Source organism: Antechinus flavipes, chromosome 1, assembly GCF_016432865.1.
Source record: "Antechinus flavipes isolate AdamAnt ecotype Samford, QLD, Australia chromosome 1, AdamAnt_v2, whole genome shotgun sequence".
NCBI lineage: Eukaryota > Metazoa > Chordata > Mammalia > Dasyuromorphia > Dasyuridae > Antechinus > Antechinus flavipes.
In genome coordinates this window covers 699074379-699095442 of record NC_067398.1, presented here as the reverse complement: position 1 = coordinate 699095442, position 21064 = coordinate 699074379, and the positions used below count along the sequence as shown (strand labels likewise).

Genomic DNA, 21064 nt, shown 5'->3' with positions numbered 1-21064 from the left:
TGAGGAATGGTCTCAGAGGGACAGTCACTTTCCAGCCTCAGGCCAGCCTGACTTTTTACCAGATCCCCTTCCTCCGAATCCAAAGGGCAAAATAGAATTCGGGAGCCAGCTTGGAAAGGGCTGATCTCAGGAGCTCATCGGAATAGGACAATGAGGAAGGCTGAAATCCAGGTGCCGGCGGCTGTCAGAGACGAGGCGCTGGAGAGGGCCAGGGAGGCAGACATTGGCCTCTCTGAGCTCTCCGCCCATCAAATCCCAGATGTCTTGCACAGAGCCAAGGCAGGAGGTCCCCCTAAGGTTGGACGGGGGCCCACAGTCAAACCGAGGAATGGAGGAGAGAGACGGGCCAGTATTTTGTCAGAGAATATCCGGGCAGGAAGGAGAACTTTCAAGATCATCTTATCACTTGCCCAGTGTACAGACAAAGATGCCGATCCCTTGATAGGAGGGATGAACTGGCCAGCCTCATGTAGCTTAACTTATTGGAATCTGGGGCCTTATTTTCTCCCCTAATGGCAGTACCCACCCCTTAGGGCTGAACTAGATCCAAGTTTCCATATTACTTAGGCTTGCACTTATCCAAAGAATAGCCCGGCTCGTTTATGCAGAGGTGCAAGCATGGTGGGTAGAGAGCCAACTCTGGAGTCCTTCCTCGAACGTATCAGCTGTGTCACCTTGGGCAGGTTACGTCAACTCTTCATGCTCCCAGACCACCGTGGCAGAAGAGGTTCCCACACTAAAAGTTCCTAGATAAAAGAGTATGTTATTGACTCTTTTCAGTGATGTCCAGCTCTTTGGGATTCCATTTGGGGTTTTCTTAGCATATACTGGAGTGACTTGCCATCCCTCCTTCAGCTCATTTTACAGATGAGGAAACTGAGGCAAACAGTATGGCATGACCTGCCCAGGATCACACAGCTAAGAAGTATTGAGACCAGATTTGAACTCAGACCTGGCACTTTATGCACTGTACCACCTCCCTGCCCAAAGAAACTGTCGTTTCATTTTTGAAGGACTTTACAAACCTTGAGACACTTTATCAATTCAGTTGTAATGCTGATGGTCATAATAAGAGACAAAGATGATCTCATATTGCTCCATGTGGGCACGGGAGTAAAGAAGTTTAAAATGTTTGGGTCATCATATACCTTGAGTGAGATACTGAGAAATCCCTGAGACTGTTTTAGACTAACAGCGAGCAGGCAGAAGGCATGCTAGGATCCCAGATCCTTGGGGGGAAATCCCCATTCCCATTTTACAATTGAATTAATTGAGGCCCAGAGTGATTAGTGTCTTTTATACTAGTAGATTTCATACCCACCCATATCTGGTCTTCAGGCCTTTCTTAGGACTTTTAGAGACAGATGAGAAACTCCAAAATCCATACCAGGTACTGTTAGAATGGGGAGGTAGAGAATCCTAACAACTGAGGGATTAGAAAAGCTTCACATAGGACCTGAGTTCAAATCTGGCCTCAGACACTTAACACTTCCTAGCTGTGTGAGCCTGGGCAAGTCACTTAACCCCAAATGCCTCAGCAAAAAACAATAACCAAAAAAAAAAAGAAAGAAAGAAAAAAGAAAAGCCTCACGTAGGAGGGCTGTAGAAAAGCTGGGAATGTTTTATCTCCATTTTTTGGATCTGGTGAAGGAGATCACCCAGTCACGTGGCTATTAAACATCAACTTTAAGATTTGAATCCCTGTTTTTCCTGAATGTTCTTTCCTCTCTATCAGTAAACCTGGAAGTCCCTGAAACAAGGTGTTTATGTCTAGAGTTTGGAGCCCCTAAACCTTCCTGTTTCCAAATTTCAGTCAACTGGCCATGTCATCCACTCCAGAACCCTCTTCCATGTCTTCTGACCCAACCCTTGCCTTTGCCTGAAGATCTCCAGGGAGAGAGGAGCCACTGCTGCCGGCTTACTGCTCTAATTTGAATAGCTCTTTCTCATCGTTAGGAAGGTTTTCCCAATGTCAAGGCTAATTTGCTTCTTCTCATCGTTCATCCATTGCAAGTCAGCAGAACAAGCTCAATCCCAAACAAATACAAGCCACATCAAACTAGGGAGATTGAGCGGGCGGAGGGAGGAGGCTCCTGAAAACAAAGCTGGAATGCTTAGGGTACGTTATGTTCAGGTTGCTTAGGAAGAACAATTGCTGTACACGTGGGCCTGAGTCAGAGCCGTGGTCAAGGCAGGCAGCTCATGGATTGAGGCAGGATCCCCCAAGAGCCTCCGTGCCTATTCCACAAGAAACAGCTTGGTGTCCTTGAGGGAGTGTGGCCACTTGGCCTTCCCCTCCACTATCACACGCTGGGGACGGAGACTCCTTGGGGTCCTCAGAAGGACAGGGAGCCAGCAACACCAGGCTACCAATCAATTTCTGTTTCCCATCTTGAAACCTAAGCTCTCTCGATCAAGCCATTCTCCTGCCGTGACAGCTGAGAGCGAGTGTGTTTTAAAGCTCTGAATGGGCCATTTCGGATTCAAGTCCAGATGCATTTTTATATCCGCCTGGAAAAAATGTGGAGGCTCTGCTGGCAGCCAGAAGAGTTTTTAAAATTTAAAAAAAAAAAAAAAGTTTGCTGCACCTGGCCCTTCCAGTGTTGTTTTAACACAACTCTCTGACTAGTTTTTAAAAGGAGCAGGCCTGCCTGGGGCCTTCTCCCTCTTGCCTCCCAGGCTTCCACCAAGATGCATTGTGGGGCTCCAGGCCCGAAAACTGCTTCAATTAGCTGTGTGACTCAGGACAAGTTACTGTCAGTGAATCAACAAAAATATATTTTGCTCCTACTGGGTGCCCATGGATAGAGCCTGGAAGACCCAGGTGAAATCTGGGCTTAGTTATTTACCAGTGATATGACCCTGGGCAGACACTTGACCTCTGTTTCCTCGGTTGTAAAATGGCAATTGTAATGGTACCCACCTCATAAGGTTATTGTGCAGATTCACATGAGATAAGATGTCTAAAGGGTTTAGCACAGTATCTGGCACTTAGAAGATGCTAACCCTCTCCTTACTAGTAACTTCTACAGTTATACCAAAAATCAGAGTCAAGTTCACTGGGTTTCTAATTTGTGGACTTCATTATCTTCCTTTTTAGAAAACTAGGACAATATTTGTCCTCATTTGCCAGCCCTGCAGTGCCTCTCCTATTCTCCATGATTTTAAAAATATCACCAAAAGTGGTTCAGTAATTATATCTGCCAGTAGTTCCCTCCCCCCTCCCCAATATTGGAGGATGTAGTTCATCTAACTTGGATACATCCAGCTTACTTTAGTAGCCTCTTGCTGTCTCCTTTCTGAGCTGTGGATTATCATATCCCTATTGGCCATTTTTAATCTGTTCTTAATAGCCCAAAGGTCCTTCGTCCTTCTCACAAAGGACCTACCCAAATAAAAATTATTTTGTTCTGCCTTCTCTGTTACCAGTTACATCTTTTTACCAACTCTCACTTCTTGGGTTCTTCTCTTTCCTTTATTTATAGCTCTAAAAACAAGGAAAAACATTTGTTGTAATACTTGGCTTTCCTTGACAACTTCGGTCCTAAGATTCACCATTTCTGATGGTATTTTTATATACCATCATTACATATACCAAATATTTATATTTATATATATTTTTATAAACTCATAGCATACTTTTAGATTAATATTTTGTTGCCTGGCTTTGCTTCCATCTGAGATGGCTGGTGAGTTTCCTGTGTATCCACATCAATTTTCTTCAGACAAATCATTCTCCTCTCCCCACCCCCACCCATTAGCCTTTCTCATTATATCTTTCTCATTCTCTTTACTGTTTCATCCATGGAAATTTCCTCTCCCTCCTAGACTGATTTCTCCTGTAGAATTCTAATCCATGAGAACTCCTTTCTCTCCAAATCTAGGGAGTATGTTAGATTGCAGTGTACTTTTTCCTTTTATTCTAAGCACTTAAGAAAAAGTGGGACTTCCCTTCAAAATTCCTTTTGTCTTTAACAACCTTTTGGGGAAAATCCAATACAAAATTGGTTTCTCTTCGCCCCTTTTATTTTGTTCCTATTTTTTTTTTAAAGAATGAAATTATCATTAAAGCAATCAGGAAATGTTTGCCTCCTGTGCTTTTGGAAGAAAGAACCTCTAGTCTATGTCAGGTTAATTGAAACCTCTCTTTCCTCCTCACCTACTCACTCAGTAATGCATCATGCCTTTGTACCTGATTTGTAATGTATTTCCTGGATTCCTCATCTATTTCCTCTTTCTGTCTTGGTGGTCTATAGTATTCTCTGATGATATTGCCTCCACTAATGTTTGTTTAAATTCCCTTACTTATAAAATGATGTGATCACAGTTGTACTGCTCACTTTATACAAGATTGCTTTGTAAACCTTCAAACGCTATTGAAATGACTTTCACCACTCATATTAGCTATGAATTGCCTGGCCATATTGACCTCTTCATTGACAGAACAACAGACTGCATTGTCCCAGAGGTCTGGTTTTCAAAAGATCCTGTGCTGCAGGGAATATATTTTAATGGGAAAAGGTCTAAATTGAATGTGTAGATCTTATATTCAAATCCCTACCATTACTTACTAGCCACAGAACCTTTAGTAAGTGAGATTCACTTTCCTCATCTTTAAAATAAGCTTAGACTAAGTGATCTCTGAGATCCTTTATCTGTGATCTTATGGCCTAGTTCTTCTTCCTCCTCACTTTATAACTTAGGATAAAGTCTCATCTCTCCTCCATGCCTTAGTTTCCCTACTAACTTTGTGGCTACCTGTCAGTGAGTGGGTACTATCCCCTTTTCACTAGTGCTCATACCTTAAGCGAGCCCATCTCCCTTCTTGCTAGTCAGGTATCTTTATTCTTATTCACATCCTGAGTTCTCTCCCCATTTCTTAGAGTTCCATTCCCCTCTTTTAAGTAAGCACTTCAAGCCCTCTACATACATCTTTCATGACTATTGCTCAACTTGGATCACCTAGGTAAGGCTGTGATTGTCAAGTTTTTTGAAGACTGTGAGGAACCTTTCTGAACATGAAAAAAAAAATCAGGACTTCCTATATGGTAGTAATTCTATTTACCTGTGTCTGTTTATTGAGAAAATTGATTGTGACAAAAACTGGATATTCACAGACTTGTCTCTTTCTCTTCCTCAAATTATTACGTATGTTCCCTGGATGCTTTGTACTTCCAATAGGATTTAAATGCCAGAGCTATCTCTTTAGTTCTGTCTCTGTGTCACCAAAGCTGAGTGCCTGACAGATACAAGACTTAAGAGTGCCTAGAAGTACAGTGGCTAGGAAGCATAGGCTTACTATTACAATACTGCCTACTACTCTTGGGTTCTTTTGTATGACCTTGGTCCACCTGACCTCCTTAGTCTTTGGTTTCTTTTGCCTAATGATTGGGTTAAAATAAATGGTCCCTCTGGTTCTATGATCCTAAGGGAATCAAAGGGCAATCCTTGGACAAATCTCTACTGCTCTGCCTCGGTTTCCCATATGAATAATGGGAGGCAGTAGCCCCAATTCATACTCAAATCTCCCAGGAACATTTTAGATGAAGACTTACTTTGAGCCCCTCAGTAGGAAAATGCTTTCTAAAAATGGTGGTGACTATGTTAGAGGGGAACATTTAAGCATAGGTCATGCTCTCTCCTGCAGCCAGCAGTCTTCTATTGCCCAGTGAAGTCGAGGTGCCCTTCCCCAGCAGAAGAAGAGCTCAGCTAATGGGGTCACCCTCCGTGACTGGGATTTTAACATGGGAAATAAGGTGATTGCTTTCAAGCAGACACCAATTACAGGCCTGGACTGTGGATATATTGACTGGTCAATCAGTCACTTGCAGTTCTCTCTGTAGGAACATAAGCAGCTAATTAAATAGATATGCCCAACCGTGCCCAAATCCTCCTTGGAGATCTGATGTCATGAGAGCAGGAACTCATGGCGGGCACTTTGTGGAGCTTTCCATGGCATTGAGTGGAGGTTGAATCAGGGCAGGAAGGGGAGGAGAGTAAATAAGTGCACAGGTGATGGTCTGACCTAACAGAATTTTCTCTTGTTTCCTTTTACAGAGAGCTTTCAATGCCCTGTGCCACAGTACCCATTTATACGGCAGAAGACTAGTCCTAGAATGGGCAGACACAGAAGAGACAGTCCAGGCCTTGAGACGGAAGACAGCTCAGCATTTTCATGGTAAGTTTTTGGTGGCTTTCCTGTGTTGGTGACTTAACTTTCTCCTGCTGGGCTGAGGCCCATCTTCCACTCCTGCCTTTCACCTGCTCCAGCGAAGGAGCTAGATCTGCCTGGGTCAAGATTGAAAAACACCCCAACAATGAGAGCCATCCAGAAGTGAAGAAGGCTATCTCCTCTGGAGTTTTACCCACAATCTGGATGACCTGCAGGAGTGTGAGAGCTGGCCTTGGTGCTGATTATTGTGGGTGTGAGAGCTGGCCTTGGTGCTGACTCTTGTGGGTGTGAGAGCTGGTCTTTGGTGCTGACCTGTGTGAGAGACCTGCCCTTGGTGCTGACCCATGTGGATGTGAGAGCTGGTCTTTGGTGATGACCTGTGCACGAGAGCTGACCTTGGTGCTGATCAGTATGGGTGTGAGAGCTGGCCTTGGTGCTGGCAGCACCACTGGCCTCTCTCACATGATTTTAGCAAGGACCAAATGGTACAATGACTACAAAAGCAATTTATTTTTTGGACCACAAAGCACTCTATGCACAGAAGGATACTTTATGAGACAGTTTTTAAATAGAGATTAGAAGATAGAGCATAGAGCCTAGAATCAGGAAGGTCTGAGTTCAAATCCTCTTTCAGACATTTACTAGCTAAGTGACCTTGGCTATGTCCCTATCTCTTGATCTGCCTCAGTTTCTTCCTCTATGAAAGGTGTATAATAATAGCACTTACCTCCCAAGGTTATTGTGAAAGTTAAATGAGATAGTAATTGTAAAAGTGTTTAGCACAGTGCATGGCATATAGTGAGTGCTATACAAATGCTAACTTTGGTTTTGTTATTATTTATGATGATGACAACAAGTGAAATTGTCCCTTCTTCCAAGAAACTTACACTTACACATACATCTCCTGGCAGCACAGAGGGTCTTTTCTTCTCTGTATCTCTGTGCCCCTGGAACTTATTCACATTGGTGCCAGAAAGGGGTTAAGTGAGGAAGGAACTGTAAAGCTTGGCCCCCAGTTATGAAATCATGAGTCTTTTGAATATCAAGTGCTGTGTTGTATAAAAGACAAATGAGTGGATTTGAAGTCAGGATATTTGTATTCAGATCCCATCTCAAGCACTCATCAGCCTCGTGACTTTGCCTTTAGGACTCCTATGAACCTCAGTTTCCTCAACTGTGAAATGGGGGTGATAATCCTTGCATTATCCACCTCAGCAAGGTGACTGTGAACAAAGAGTTGTGTTACCATATAGAAACTATAATAGTTGTGATTCCATACTCCTTTTGAGCGGATGCTAAGCAGAAGTGAAAAACCCTGTGACTGGCATGGGATATCAGAGGGTGGGTCACATCTGCTTTGCAGAAGAGTGTTGATCCCTAAGAGATCTAGGACAAAAGAAACAGAGTTAAAATTTAATAGATGACTTGACGGTCAAAAGCTCAGGTCTCACTACAGATACTGGAGCTCAGAAGGAGTGCCTTCCTTTTATTGACAGCCATTGACAGGCTCAAATGCACTCGTTGGCAAATATTTGTGCAAGGGACTGTCCCCGGAGCAGAGGTGTGGGCTAGAGATCAATGGCCCCTTCCCGCTTCCTCTCTTGGTGGCCCTCAACATCAGCTGAGAAAAGTCCCATCTAAGCAGTTCTAGCTGGCTTTGGAGAGAAGTGCCTTTCAATAAATTGAGTACGGAAATGGAATTGTTGCCTAAACTCGGAAGAAAAACTCCTTGGTGAGCATTTGTGTGAGACTGTTCCATCCAAACCCATTTTCTCTTGTCCAAGGTGACCCAGACACTTCCACTTTCCCCTGGCCTTTAAGGCCTTATTCAGACCTTTAAGTAGGTAAGATGGCACTTCTTTTAGTTAGCCTAGGCAACCGACCCAACCCGAAGATTAATGGATTGGAATCATTGCCCAAGTCCTTCTAATTCATTATCTCTGATCTCATGAACAGAAAGGCAATATGGTAAACACTGGCCTTGAATCTGGAGAACCTGGATTCAAATCAGTTGACCTTGAATAAGTACCTGCACCACCTTGATCTTAGTTTCCTCACCTATAAAATGCAAGATTTTTTCCTTCCCCACCCTTCTGATTTCTTTGGAGGCAGTGGACTTTAGCATTAGCTGTGGGCCTTTATAGGCCCTACATAGATCTCACAGAGGAATAGTCATATAACTGGAACCGTGCTTTGCCCCTCAGGGTTCTGAAGCTTTGTCCATGATCTCTGCCACTCACCTTGATCCCAACCCCTCTGTGGCCTTGGAAAATGGTCTTTGAAGGTTGAATTAACAGAGAAATTGATCATTCAAAATAAATCACGGCCCCATTTTCAGTCTGACCAACCTGGAAGGAAGGATCTATCTAAGCTCATGCTTTGTTGGGAAAGCCTTCCAGTGGCCAGGATGACCTCCCATGAAGCACCTCCAATCACCATTACCCAGTGTAAAAGGTCTGCTACGTGCCCATGCTAAGAGCTACTTCTTAGAAAAAAGTTGCCCTGGATCATCCAGAGTAGTGTAGAGTATGAAGGGAAGGGAAGTGGGAAGAGAAACAGGTGAGCTTTTGGTGGTGGAGATGCAAGGTGAGAACAAAACAGTGTGGACATCAAAGATTGTCCTTCTGTAGCATCTTGCCTCCGAGGAAAGAGCACATTGTATTTGAGGGAGATTGTGTAGCATTCCAGGAGAGTGACAAGAGTCATAGAATTGGAAGCAAACCCAGAAAGTCTTTTTGTCCCAGGGAAGTAGGGGCAGCTTGTTGTGGTGGAAAGGTCACAGGCCGTGGCATTAATGTACCTGTATTTGAATCGTGGTTCTGCCAGTTAACATCCAGTCATTCCATGCGTCTAGCCCAGTTACTTTATCTGAAAGGTCCCTAGGAAACTACTGACAGCTGAGGCATGAACCCCCCTCTACCTGCACCAAAGCCCTACTGAGATGAGAAATTCAGCTTAAATCAGCAAATATTTATTATGCACCACATGTGTGCATGAGAGTTTGGAGGCAGAGTAGGGATGAAGGAGAGCTATGATTTCATTGGTACAGGGGATATCCAGAGAGCAAAGTTAAGTGACTTTCTCAGAGCCTTCTAGCCAGTATGGAATGTAAACAGAATATAAATCCAGATCTTGCTGGCTTGGAAACCAGCTTTCAGTCCCTGGTGGCCCATTGCCTCATTTAGACTAATGCAAGATTGTTCTTAAGCTCAAAAAAAGTAAGGTGGGTACTGTGAGTAATATCAGCCCAATTAACAGAGAAAGGAGGCCTGGGGTGAGTGATTTGCCCATGGTCACATAACTACTAAGTACCTCATGGGGGATTTGAACACATATCTTCCTGCTCCACATCCTGCATCTCCAACCTTAGCTTGACAAGCCAACTGGGCAGGGGTTCATCCCTTCACCCTGCCCGGGGTTCTAGAGCGCTGGCTCCCTGCTGCAAAGACAGATTCAAGTCCTAGGATGCTATAGATTTGGAGACCAAAAAACCAGACAGATGAAATTCTTGGCCTTCAAAGAATAAAGCATAAATTCAGCTCACCGGATCCAGCTAGCATGTATACTGTTAAATAAACAAAGTGTACAGAGATTGATGCAAAATCATTTCAAAAGAGATCATGTGCCTTATAACTGGGCACTGGGCACTTGTGCAGGAGGTGCTCCCACTGAGGACCATGTATGCAAAGGCTAAGAGGTGGGAGATTTTGTTTTCAGACAGTTCCCCAGAGGAATCGCTGTCTCCAGATGGTCCTCCGTGCTCGGAATGTACTCTCTGCTCATTTCCCCAGCTTGGAATACCCAGCTTCCTTCAAAGAACAGCTCAGGGATCACCTCCCACACAAGGTCTCTTGCTTTCCCCCTACCCTGCAGTTATATACACAATCCCTCTTGAAATGATTTTGCATCAATCTGTATATACCTTGTTTTTACTTAACAGCATACATGCTGTCTGAATCCTCTCCCTTCAGCCTTTTCTGTCTTTTCCCTCATGTCAGAAACTTGCTGGTGCCTCCTAAATCTCCTGTAGTTGTTCCGTTCTGTTTTCCCCCCATTGTTCTGAGTTCTTCGGGATGCCAGCCTGGCGGATAGTAAAGGCAGATGTGGTCGGTGCCCAGTGCCCACCCACCCTCCCTCAGCCACGACTTTGCCAACAAATCACTCAGTGTTCAGATTGAGACCCCGCGTCTCCCTGGGTCTGGCTGCCTTTCTGCCTCCCCCAACCAATGGCAATCTTGATTCATCCCAGCCGGGGCCATAAGACTGTGACAAAGGAAGCAGAATCGACCCCATGTGGAATGTTGGCTCAGGAATGAAAAGGAAAGGGTTTTAATGATTCGCTGGGTCCTGACAATAAGCTTTCTGGTGGCATTCTGGCCTTGGAGCCGTCTTCAGGGGCTGCAGGGGTCTGGGGGGAGGAGGAGCAGGAGAAAACCCCAGCACCAAACAAGAACCTTAGATTGTTTGCATGATAGAAACCTGTAGTGAGCACTGGCAGTGAGCTAAGCACGGATACCGTCCTCGCCCTTCAGGCAGGCTGGAATAGGCAGACTTACCCAGGCCCGGGAGAGGGCAGGGAGGTGGAAGGCATGCCAGCCAGGTATTCCAGTTGTGCATCCCTTCTCCCTGAATGCTGACCACTCACTGCTAGACATGTGCTCCTGGCTCACAGGTTCAGCCCATGGGACACCCAAGGGAGAGAGGGGGAAAGGCCATCGCCGATATATCAGCCAGAGCTTCTCCTTCCCCTGTGATCTTGCTTCTTTGGCTTCCTCTCCCAAGTCCAAAAGGAGCCATTTCTCCTTCTTTGCTATGCTGCTCTATAAGAGTATTTCCTTCTTCCTCCTTCTATTCAACTTAGGTTAAGTCTGATTTCGTAATAGGACTGAAGCACAGCAAACCAGATCCCCCAGCTGCATTGGAGGCTAGCCTCTGATGTTGATCTCTCTCTCTCTCTCTCTCTCTCTCTCTCTCTCTCTCTCTCTCTCTCACACACACACACACACATACACCACACTGCACCCTACATCCCTGAATCTACTCTGCTATTTTTTCTGAAGCCCCCAAGAACTCACTATAAATAATCTTTTTCCTAGGTCCAAGAACTAGGACCAATAGGTAGAAATTTTAGAGATGACAGCTTGACACCTAGAGCGTAGTAAGTGCTTAATAGCTGCTCGTTGATCTGATTGATTGAGTCTAAGAAGATGTGCCCTCATACTGGAGCTCTCCATGACTGGACTGCCTCGTAGGTGGTGAGCTGCCATTCAGGATCACAGGTGCAGAGCCAGAAAAAAATCTCAGGGAATAATTTACATTAAATATGAATCAATCAATCAATAAAATAAGTAAAAGTTTTAAAAAATAAAATAATCAAATTACAGCTAAAGAAATTCAGGACCAGAGAGAGGTGGGATGATTTGGCCAGCATCACATCACTGTTAAGGGACAGAATTGGTCCCAGGGTCAGAGATTTAGAAGCAGAAGGGACCACAGAAGCCATCAAGTACAGGGCTTTCCTTTTATAGATAAGGAAACAGAGACTCAGTGAGATGGGTGACTTGGTCAGGACACAAGACATACGTGGGAGAGTTGGGATTCGTTCTTTCCACTGCATCATGACATCACCAGAAATGGTCTGGCAGAGACCGGATGGCCACTCGTTAGGTTTTCTGGGCCAAGTGGAGGGTTGGACTGGATTCAATTCTATTTGGCAAATATTTTTTCAATGTCTACTGTGTGCAGAGTTGACGAGATGACTTCTAAGGTCCCTTCCATTCTGCGAGTCGGTGGGGTTTTATTGATTTATTCTTCTAATTCTACTTCCAAAAGGTCTCCTTCTGTAGGTGAGCCAAGCCTTTAACATGAAAACTGGGGGATGGGGGAGATTCTTAGAGCTTTCTGAATTCTGAATGCATGTCTCATCCCTCCGAAACTGATTTGTTTTTCTTTTGCATAAGCTGCTTTTGGATCCCAAGAAATGCAGGGGCTGTGATACTCCCCCAGCTGCCAAAGGCAACATCATGGGGAGGGCTACTTGAAAATCATCTGAAAGTTGCCCCAAGGAGTGCCTTGATATGAGAATTAGTGAGACACTAAACTGAGAGGGACAGAGAGTCATGTGGTGTTGCAGAAAGAATACAGCTGTTCTAGGTGTGAATCCAGGCTCTGCTTCCTAAAGAAGTCCTTCTATTTGATCTCTGAGAGCCTCAGCAAGGGAGAAGTGAACTCTGTTCCCTTCTAGCCAGATAGTGCAGTGAGTAGGGCACTGACCTTGGAGTCAGGAAAAGCTGAGCTCAAATCCAGTCTCAGACACTTACCAACTGTGTGACCCTTTTGCCTCAGTTTCCTCATCTGTAAATTGACAATAATAAAGGCCCCTACCTCCCAGGGTGGTTGTGAGGATCAAGCTTAGCACAGTACCTAGGACATAATAAGTGTCATATAAGTGTTAGCTGTTATTACTATTAATAATAGTCCAGGCCAGTGTTGGATCAGCCTTCTGCACCTTCCTCCACTTCTTCCCTTTCTCTCTCGGCCTCCCCGACGGAGTATGAGATTCCCCAATAAGCCTTTGGGGCCCTGGTTGCAAGGAAGGAGCTGTTCTTCTGAACCCATGGTCAGGGAGGGTGAGCGGAGAGAGCAGGAAAGGAAAAAGAAAGAAGGAAGGTGGAGGGCCCGGCCGTGGCTGTGTCCCTTTCTTCCCAAGCGTGTTACGAGCCAGCAGGATCACGGCGGCCAGAAGCTTTCAGGGTCTTGGCAGGCCCCGTACCCATAAGTGCAGCCCGGAGAATATAATGGGGCGGCAGAAATCCAAGGACAGAACCCTCTAGGTTGCCGTTCTCCCCAGCCAGAGAGGCCTGAGCAAATAGGTTTTATTTGGCCACGAGCGGAGCTCCACAGCTTGGAGTTTTCTCATTCGAACCAGGGTAGACAGTTCTATACTTACCTTTTACCTCCTGAGCCACGTGCTAGATGAGACTTGCATTTTAAGTGAGCCACAGGCTGAGACTTGGGTTGCGTTCTCATCCAAAGCCATCTCGGGGCCAGGACTTGTGAAGGGGGTTCAGTTCCTAGAACCAGAGCCCTAGGCTGAGAGCGGAAGGTCCCCGAGAGCCAGCACGGCACCCGGCTCCTTTTACAGATGAGGAAACAGAGGCTGCGTGGGTAGCTTGGCTGCCGCGGCTCCCCTCTTCCTCCCAGTCAGTTCTGCAGCCCTGGGCCGGGCCCTCTGAGAGGGGATACAGAGAGGGCAGGGCCCTTGTAGGCAGTCTAAAAACACAGATTTGATCTGGTCACCGCCACCCCTCCAGTAACTTCCATTGGCTCCCTCACCTCCACAATCTGATCTGAAATGCTCTGGCCTTCAGAGCTTTGTCACCTGCTCCCACTCCTTGCCTGTTTTATTGCGTCCGGCGCTCACCCCTGCGTGCTCTGGGCTCCAGCCATGTGGGCTTCCTTGGCCTTGACCTTCCATCTCCTGCCTCCTGCATCTCCCCTGATGGCCCCCATGCCGACGAGGCTCTCCCTCCTTTCCACCTCTCAGGCCGGCGAGGTTCTCCCTCATCTCCATTTCTTGCTTCCCCAACTTCTTTCAAGTTCCAGCTCAAACTCCACCTTCTAGGAGCTCTTTTATATCACTTCATCCTGTCTGTTGTCTTGGGCTTACCTAGAATTGTTTGCATCTGATCTCCCGCTGTAGATTGTGGGTTCCCTGAGAGTCTTTTCCTTTCTTGTAGCCCCAGCATTTCGCACAGCGCCTGGCACACAGTAGGTCCTTAATAAATATTGATTAACCTACTGGGGAGCAACATCAAAGATCTTGCAGCTCCCAGCTATTTGATGATGTCATTCCAGCCTCTTTGGATCTCAGGGCCCTCCTCTATAAAGGGAGAGACTGGATTACCTTGAGTTTCCTGACCTTCTTGGGCAGTCTGTCTGGAGAAACACCTGAACCCTTTTTCAGGGTGTTTAAGTGCATAAAGATTACATTGAAATAAATCAGCAAAACTTTTTTTTTTTTAAATAAACAAGAGTCCTAGCTAAGAATCCCCGGACTAGACGATTTCTTCAGTTCCTTCCAGGTCTTAATGTATGATTCTTAGAGCCCCCAGCACTGGGGCACCCCGCTTTTCCTACTCCTTCCCTCCACCCTTCGAATATATCTTTTCTTGGTCCCGATCATGAGGAAACCATCTTTGGGCTTTGAAATGATTGCTGGGCAAGTTCAAGCAAGTCAGTCTTAGAATTTGTTGTTTAAGTGTTCTCTTTGCCTGGACTCTTACGAGCTGCCCAGAATCTTAAGCCCCTCTTCACCTCCTCTGCTCCCTAACTCCTGTTTTTAGTGTTTCCTTGTGGTGTGCCTTAGCCTTGAGTGACAGGGACCCCAGAATTAGCCAAGGTGAGGTGGCCATTGGGTGAAAAGGGGCAGGAAGGAATCAGTCAGAAATGTGAATTATGTTCTAAATAAGTTCCGTCCCTTTTATCACTAGTATTGCTACCTGGCCTTGAGTCAGAGAACACAATAGCCTTTGAAAAACAGAGGCCGGGGATCACAGATCTCGCAGTGTGGAGGAGGGTAGTGGGTGCGAGCACAGTGAGGAGAATGGATGCGCCAAAAAGACGAACGGGTCACCCAGGGAGAGGGAAGAGTACCAGGAGAAGTTGTGGGAGGCTCCCCGCTCAGCACATGGGCTGGCCCCCTCCCACAGGCCTCTCGGGCTGGACCAGCACAGCAGGAGGTCACGTTGGCCCGTGGCTGAGCCGGGGAGCTGGGAGAACATGTCTTTCTCTGCTTGAAGGGCTTCTTCCCCAGACTTAGCGAGCAATGCCAGAGGAGGGAGACGGATTGGGCCAGATGCAGACTCCTCCACCCCCGTAGCCACAATCTTTTGCCAGCAGAGTTGGCAAAGGCAGGAGTGGGGAAAGGAAAATCAGGAAGCCGGGCTCGTTCGGGGCAGGTCAGCCCCCAGAAAGGGTGCAAATGGGCAGCAGCAGGGGAGCCCGGAGCCACGATCAGAAAGCCAGCCCTGCTCCCCACAGGGTGACCGGTGCTCATCAAAGGTGCTTGAGAGATCAGAGCGCCCGGCGCCGATCGTGAAGTCCCGCTCTCCGTCTCCATCCCGTCCGCACCCCCACCTGCTCTTTTCCCCTCCCCCTGCCCCTCTGCCTCATTGAGTAGTGTTTGGAAATATTTCCGAGTGATTCAGTAATATCCTGCACACTCTCCCGCTCTCCCGGGAGTTTCTGTCCGTGCAGGGAAGGTACTTGCTCCCAATCCCGCTAAATTACTATTGACTTGTGTTCTCTGCGCTCCACAAACATTTCACTCAGCCATCACCGGCAGGGCCAGCAATCCCCTGCTAGGGGTAACGTGGGAAGCCAGCTGCGCGGGGCCATTTTTCCTACTCTTCCCCATCGATCAAAGAATTAAAGTGGCAGACGGAGAATTTCAGACTGACTTAGGATGGAAGGGAGCGAGCCGGGATCGGGGGAAGCCTCGGGGGCCTGGAGACAGGGGGTGAGGAGGAAGGCTGGAGGAAGACCGAAACTTCCCTGTGGGGTGGGAGGAACTGCTTGCTCCCTGACAGAGACAGGCCAGCAGAAGACTGCGTCCCCTCCAAATGGGGACCGTGTTTTCTGGGTGGGTTTGCACCTCCAAGCCAGGCCTTGTAGAAAGTCAGGACTGCAGGAGTGGGGGACGTTGGAGGTACTTTAATATCTGGAGCTGTGGGAGGGGTTTCCCTGAGATACCCCAACTCCCCCCCCCAACTTCATTGTTGTTTTTTCCCTCCTGTTACATGTTCCTTGGCCCTGCCCTCCATGGGCTAATTTACATCCACATCATTTCCACTTCTAGGGACCCCCGCCCCCACCTCCCATCATGATGGTCTCTAACAGAAGCCAGTGCTTGCAGTTCCCTGGCCCTGGCATCAGAGGACCTGGGTTCGAATGCTTCCTCTGACGCTTGCTGTCTGTGTGACCTCGAGCCTTAGTTTTCTCATCTCTGGAATGACTCGGATAACATTACTGACATAGCCCTGCTGCTGGGAGGATGAGAGAGACGGTGTGTCTGAAGCAGAGGGAAAATCCGCAGGCCCCGGGTAAACAGGGTTACAAGATCTAGTTACAGCCCAGGAAACGGAACCAAGGAGAGACTCGGTGACTTATGCAAAGTCGCAGGATCCGAACCCAGGTCCTCTCTCTTCCAGGCCCGTAGTCTTTCCACTGGCTTTGAAAATTCAAGCCAACACTGCATCTCCCTTTGTCTCACCTCATCCAAGAGAGAGGTGAGTCAGTTCCTGGGACTAAGGAGTTCTCTGAAAACTCCGGCCCCAGCTCCTGCAGGCAGAGGGCTCTGAGTGCGGGCAGCAAGTGGGCCGAGTGGTAGAACCGCAGTCCACGAGGCCTGAGTTCAAATCCTGCCTCAGAACCACTTCTAGTGGTTCAGTTACCTCATCTGAAAAGTGGAGCGTGTGGGAGTGTGACAGAGGGACCGAGACTGGAAGAGAATGTGTCTGTGGGAGGGTGACAGGTAGGAGGAGGAGAGGAGCACCGACAGACTAGAAGGCAGAGGATCTGTGTGATAACAACTGAGCCAGTCACTTTCCTTTCCGAGCCTTAGCTCTGTTCTCCCTAAAATGAGGGCCCGGCCCCTCTCAGTTCCCCCCAGGCCCCTCTCAGGTTCCCCTCAGGTTCCCCTCAGGCCCCTCTCAGGTTCCCCCCAGGCCCCTCTCAGTTCCCCCCAGGCCTCTCTCAGGTTCCCCTCAGGCCCCTCTCAGTTCCCCCCAGGCCCCTCTCAGGTTCCCCTCAGGCCCCTCTCAGGTTCCCCTCAGGCCCCTCTCAGTTCCCCCCAGGCCTCTCTCAGGTTCCCCTCAGGCCCCTCTCAGTTCCCCCCAGGCCTCTCTCAGGTTCCCCTCAGGCCCCTCTCAGGCCCCTCTCAGTTCCCCCCAGGCCCCTCTCAGGTTCCCCTCAGGCCCCTCTCAGTTCCCCCCAGGCCCCTCTCAGGTTCCCCTCAGGCCCCTCTCAGGTTCCCCTCAGGCCCCTCTCAGTTCCCCCCAGGCCTCTCTCAGGTTCCCCTCAGGCCCCTCTCAGGCCCCTCTCAGTTCCCCCCAGGCCCCTCTCAGGTTCCCCTCAGGCCCCTCTCAGTTCCCCCCAGGCCCCTCTCAGGTTCCCCTCAGGCCCCTCTCAGGTTCCCCTCAGGCCCCTCTCAGTTCCCCCCAGGCCTCTCTCAGGTTCCCCTCAGGCCCCTCTCAGGCCCCTCTCAGTTCCCCCCAGGCCCCTCTCAGGTTCCCCTCAGGCCCCTCTCAGTTCCCCCCAGGCCCCTCTCAGGTTCCCCTCAGGCCCCTCTCAGGTTCCCCTCAGGCCCCTCTCAGTTCCCCCCAGGCCTCTCTCAGGTTCCCCTCAGGCCCCTCTCAGGCCCCTCTCAGGTTCCCCCCAGGCCCCTCTCAGGTTCCCCTCAGGCCCCTCTCAGTTCCCCCCAGGCCCCTCTCAGGTTCCCCTCAGGCCCCTCTCAGGTTCCCCTCAGGCCCCTCTCAGTTCCCCCCAGGCCTCTCTCAGGTTCCCCTCAGGCCCCTCTCAGGCCCCTCTCAGGTTCCCCTCAGGCCCCTCTCAGGCCCCTCTCAGGTTCCCCTCAGGCCCCTCTCAGGTTCCCCTCAGGCCCCTCTCAGGTTCCCCCCAGGCCCCTCTCAGGTTCCCCCCAGGCCCCTCTCAGGTTCCCCCCAGGCCCCTCTCAGGCCCCTCTCAGGCCCCTCTCAGGTTCCCCTCAGCCTCTCTCAGGTTCCCCTCAGGCCCCTCTCAGGTTCCTCCCCACTCTAGCATCCTTTGGCTCCGGCTCGGTGCGCTGCCCACTGCTCCGCTCCTCCTTGGCCCCTTTGCCTTTCGCCTTGGAGGGCCTGTTTTCAGGCCAGATCCTGTCCCTGCCGGGTGAGACGTGAGCGGACCCCGCCTCTCCCCGGGTCCCCTCTCCAGGGTCCCCGCCCGCTCCCTCTCTCGGGCCTCAGGAGCGGAACAGCCCCAGGAGAGCCGTCGCCGTCCTTCTCCCACGTAGCCCCTCTCTTCCCACCTCTCCGCCCCCCAGCTCCTTCCTCTGCCGCCTTCCTCCGCGTGCAGACAGCGACAGTGTTGGGGACGTGGGGGGAGAAGCGACATCCTGGCATTCTGTCAAGGAATTAATTGAAAAATAAAATCATTAGATGGGAACTCCAGAATTGCAGAATGGTGCATGGGGGGGCGGGGGCGGGGGGGCACGAGGGGGCCGGGTGAGCTTTTTGTCAAGTTAATTTCTTGTGTATTGACGTTTGCTGACATTCACTTGTTGTTTATCTTCCAATGCAGCTGTAGTGCTCAAAGAAAATGTACAGCTCACAGTGTTTGTTTATTTTACACCTTTCTCCGGGTTCTGCATTATGTTTGTTTGGTGAAAACCCAGTGAGGCTTTTGATGTCTGGGAAGTGGGATTTCAGCAGCTGTTCCCTGGAAGCAGGGTGCGCTTCTCGCGCAAGCGAGCCAAGAGGAAGGGGCGGGGGGAAGGGGGATGCTCGGGCTGGTGGCCCCCCTCGTCTCCTGCCTTGGGGAAGGCTGAGCCCCTCCTGGCGGCGTGTCAGCCGAGAGGAAGAGCTCGAACGCGGCCCCGTCCCGGAAGCAGCTCCCACCGAGCGTCCTCGGGCAGGGCCTTTCGGGGCTCCGAGCCTCGGTTTGCTCGTCTGTAACATGAGGGAGCTGGGCTAGATCCGTCCTGGAGGCCGGGCCCTGGGACGAGACCTCGCATTCGTCGTGAGATGAAGCAGCCGGGAAGCCCCTGACGCTGCGTTCTGGCCCCTGGGGATGCAAGGACCCCGTGAGGGACCTCGTCTTCTTCCGGCATCTTGGTGGCAGGGGCAGAAGGGCCACCTTTGTGGCCCCCACCAGCTTCTCGGCCCCGGAGAGCAAACCTTCAGCAGATCACAGGGTCTAGACCCGGAAGGGATGGTGCCCATCGGCTAGGCTAATTCACTAGTAAGTGGACACGGAAGGGGGGGCTAAGATCCCCCTCCCAGCTCCGGAGCCTTCAGGGCTCCTAGTGCCCCCATACAAAGAGCCCCAAACTGCCAGCCTCAAAGCCCAGGTTCTCCTCCTGACGTTGCTATTAATCACACGGAAAACCTTGAACAAGCCACTTACTCTCTGAGCCCGAGTTTTCCTCCTTTGACAAATGGAGGAGTTGTTCTGTGTGGTCTCTGCTCCAAAATTCTGCCGCGTGCCTTGTGACCAAGGCTTATTTCCTTTTTAACTCCCCTGTGCCTCCTTTTCCTGGTCTGTAAATGGAGGGAATGAGCCGGGTCAGGCAGAGCTGGTTCTCCTTACAGAAAGGTGCTCTGGAGATTCTGGATTCCGTTCTTATTCACTGGATGTAATTTAGCCCCCAGGGGGCAAGGTCACTGACCCACAAGAGTTGTATCTCAGACACCCAGTGACTTCCCTTGGACATGCAAGGAAACATTTCCAATCTAACAGGTCTCCCCGTTTGTTCCACAAATGTCCTTTTCCTTTCCGCCTGGAGCTATTCTTTATAGCAAAGAATTATTATTTAAAGATGGGGGGAAATTGGCAAAATACAACAGTATCTAGAAAAACACCTGGTCTAGTATACTCCATTTGATCCCCTCAGCTCTGCAAAGGTGTTTTCTTCTTTCTCTTCCTTGGGACCAAGTTTCTTCTTTGTAAATTGACAATATTCATTTTCAATTATTTCATGATTTTCCTTTCCATTCCCCCTGTCCAAGGTTATCCCTATACTGTTCTTCTGCTTCATATTGCACTTTGCATTAGTTCGGGGAAATCTTTCCATGCTTCCTTTTAATTCAGGCAATCACTCAGCAAATACTTATTTAGCCCCTTTTATGTGCCAGCCACCGTGCTACGCATGGGGAATAAAAAGAGGCAAAAGACAGTTTTTGCCCTAGGGGAGAGAAGAAAACAAATATATACAAACAAGCTCTGTGCAGGAAAAATAGAAAATAATCAATTAACATTTATTTATTAAGCACTTGCTGTGTGTCAGTAAGCACTGGGAGTACAAAAAGGGTCAAAAAAGAGCCCTGTCCTCAAGGAACTTACAGTCTAACAAGGGAGATACTATACAGACACATATATACAAAGCCAACTCTATGCAGAATAAATACCAAATAATTAACAGAGGGAAGCCATTGGAATTCATCTTGTTTATGCAGCACAGTAATGTTCTTATAGCACAGCAATATCCCATCACATTTGTGAACTTTTAATATGTTTATCCATTCCCAATCAGTGATCATCTATTTTATTCTGAGTTCTTTTCCACCACAAAAAGTGCTTCTGGAAATATATCGGTGCGTATTGTCAACAACCACATTGGGTCACTGTCAGATATAACCTAGTTTCTGGGTCACTTTATTTGTATAAATCCGAATCACTTTCTAGAATGGTCGTACCAATTCACAGTTTGTCTTTCCACAATTCCTACAATATTGGTTACTCCCATCTTTTTGTCATCTTTGCCAGTTTGCTGAGTATAAGGTGTAACCACTTGGCTGTTTGATTTGCATTTCTCTTGTTATTAGTGATTTTATTCTTTTATATAGTTGTTAATAGTTTGTCATTCTTTTGAGAATTGTGTGTTCATAGTCTTTTAACCATGTGCAGTTTCACCTCACTTAAATCCAATCCACGTGCAAGTCGGGACTCTCGTGAGGTCATTTGAGAACAAAGGACAAACAACAATCATGGACCTAGTACGGAGGAATGGCTTTTGGTTATATCAGTCTAGCTATACAGATGTAGTAGAGAGATGTAGAATCTCTCCTTCCTCATTTCTGCCTCCTGACTTCATTTAAGTCCCATTTAAAATCTCAACTTCCTACTGGAAGACTTTCC

General features: G+C 48.5%; 1 protein-coding gene across 4 annotated transcripts in view; it reads left to right on the top strand.

Annotated features, from left to right (window-relative positions):
• RBM19 (RNA binding motif protein 19) overlaps positions 1–21064 on the top strand; it is a 161314-nt gene that overhangs the window by 105382 nt on the left and 34868 nt on the right. For all 4 annotated transcript variants that reach the window (XM_051972855.1, XM_051972856.1, XM_051972858.1 and 1 more), the window contains exon 23: positions 6058–6178. In XM_051972855.1, coding sequence (XP_051828815.1) covers positions 6058–6178 — 121 coding nt within the window. The remainder of the gene's footprint in view (positions 1–6057; positions 6179–21064) is intronic.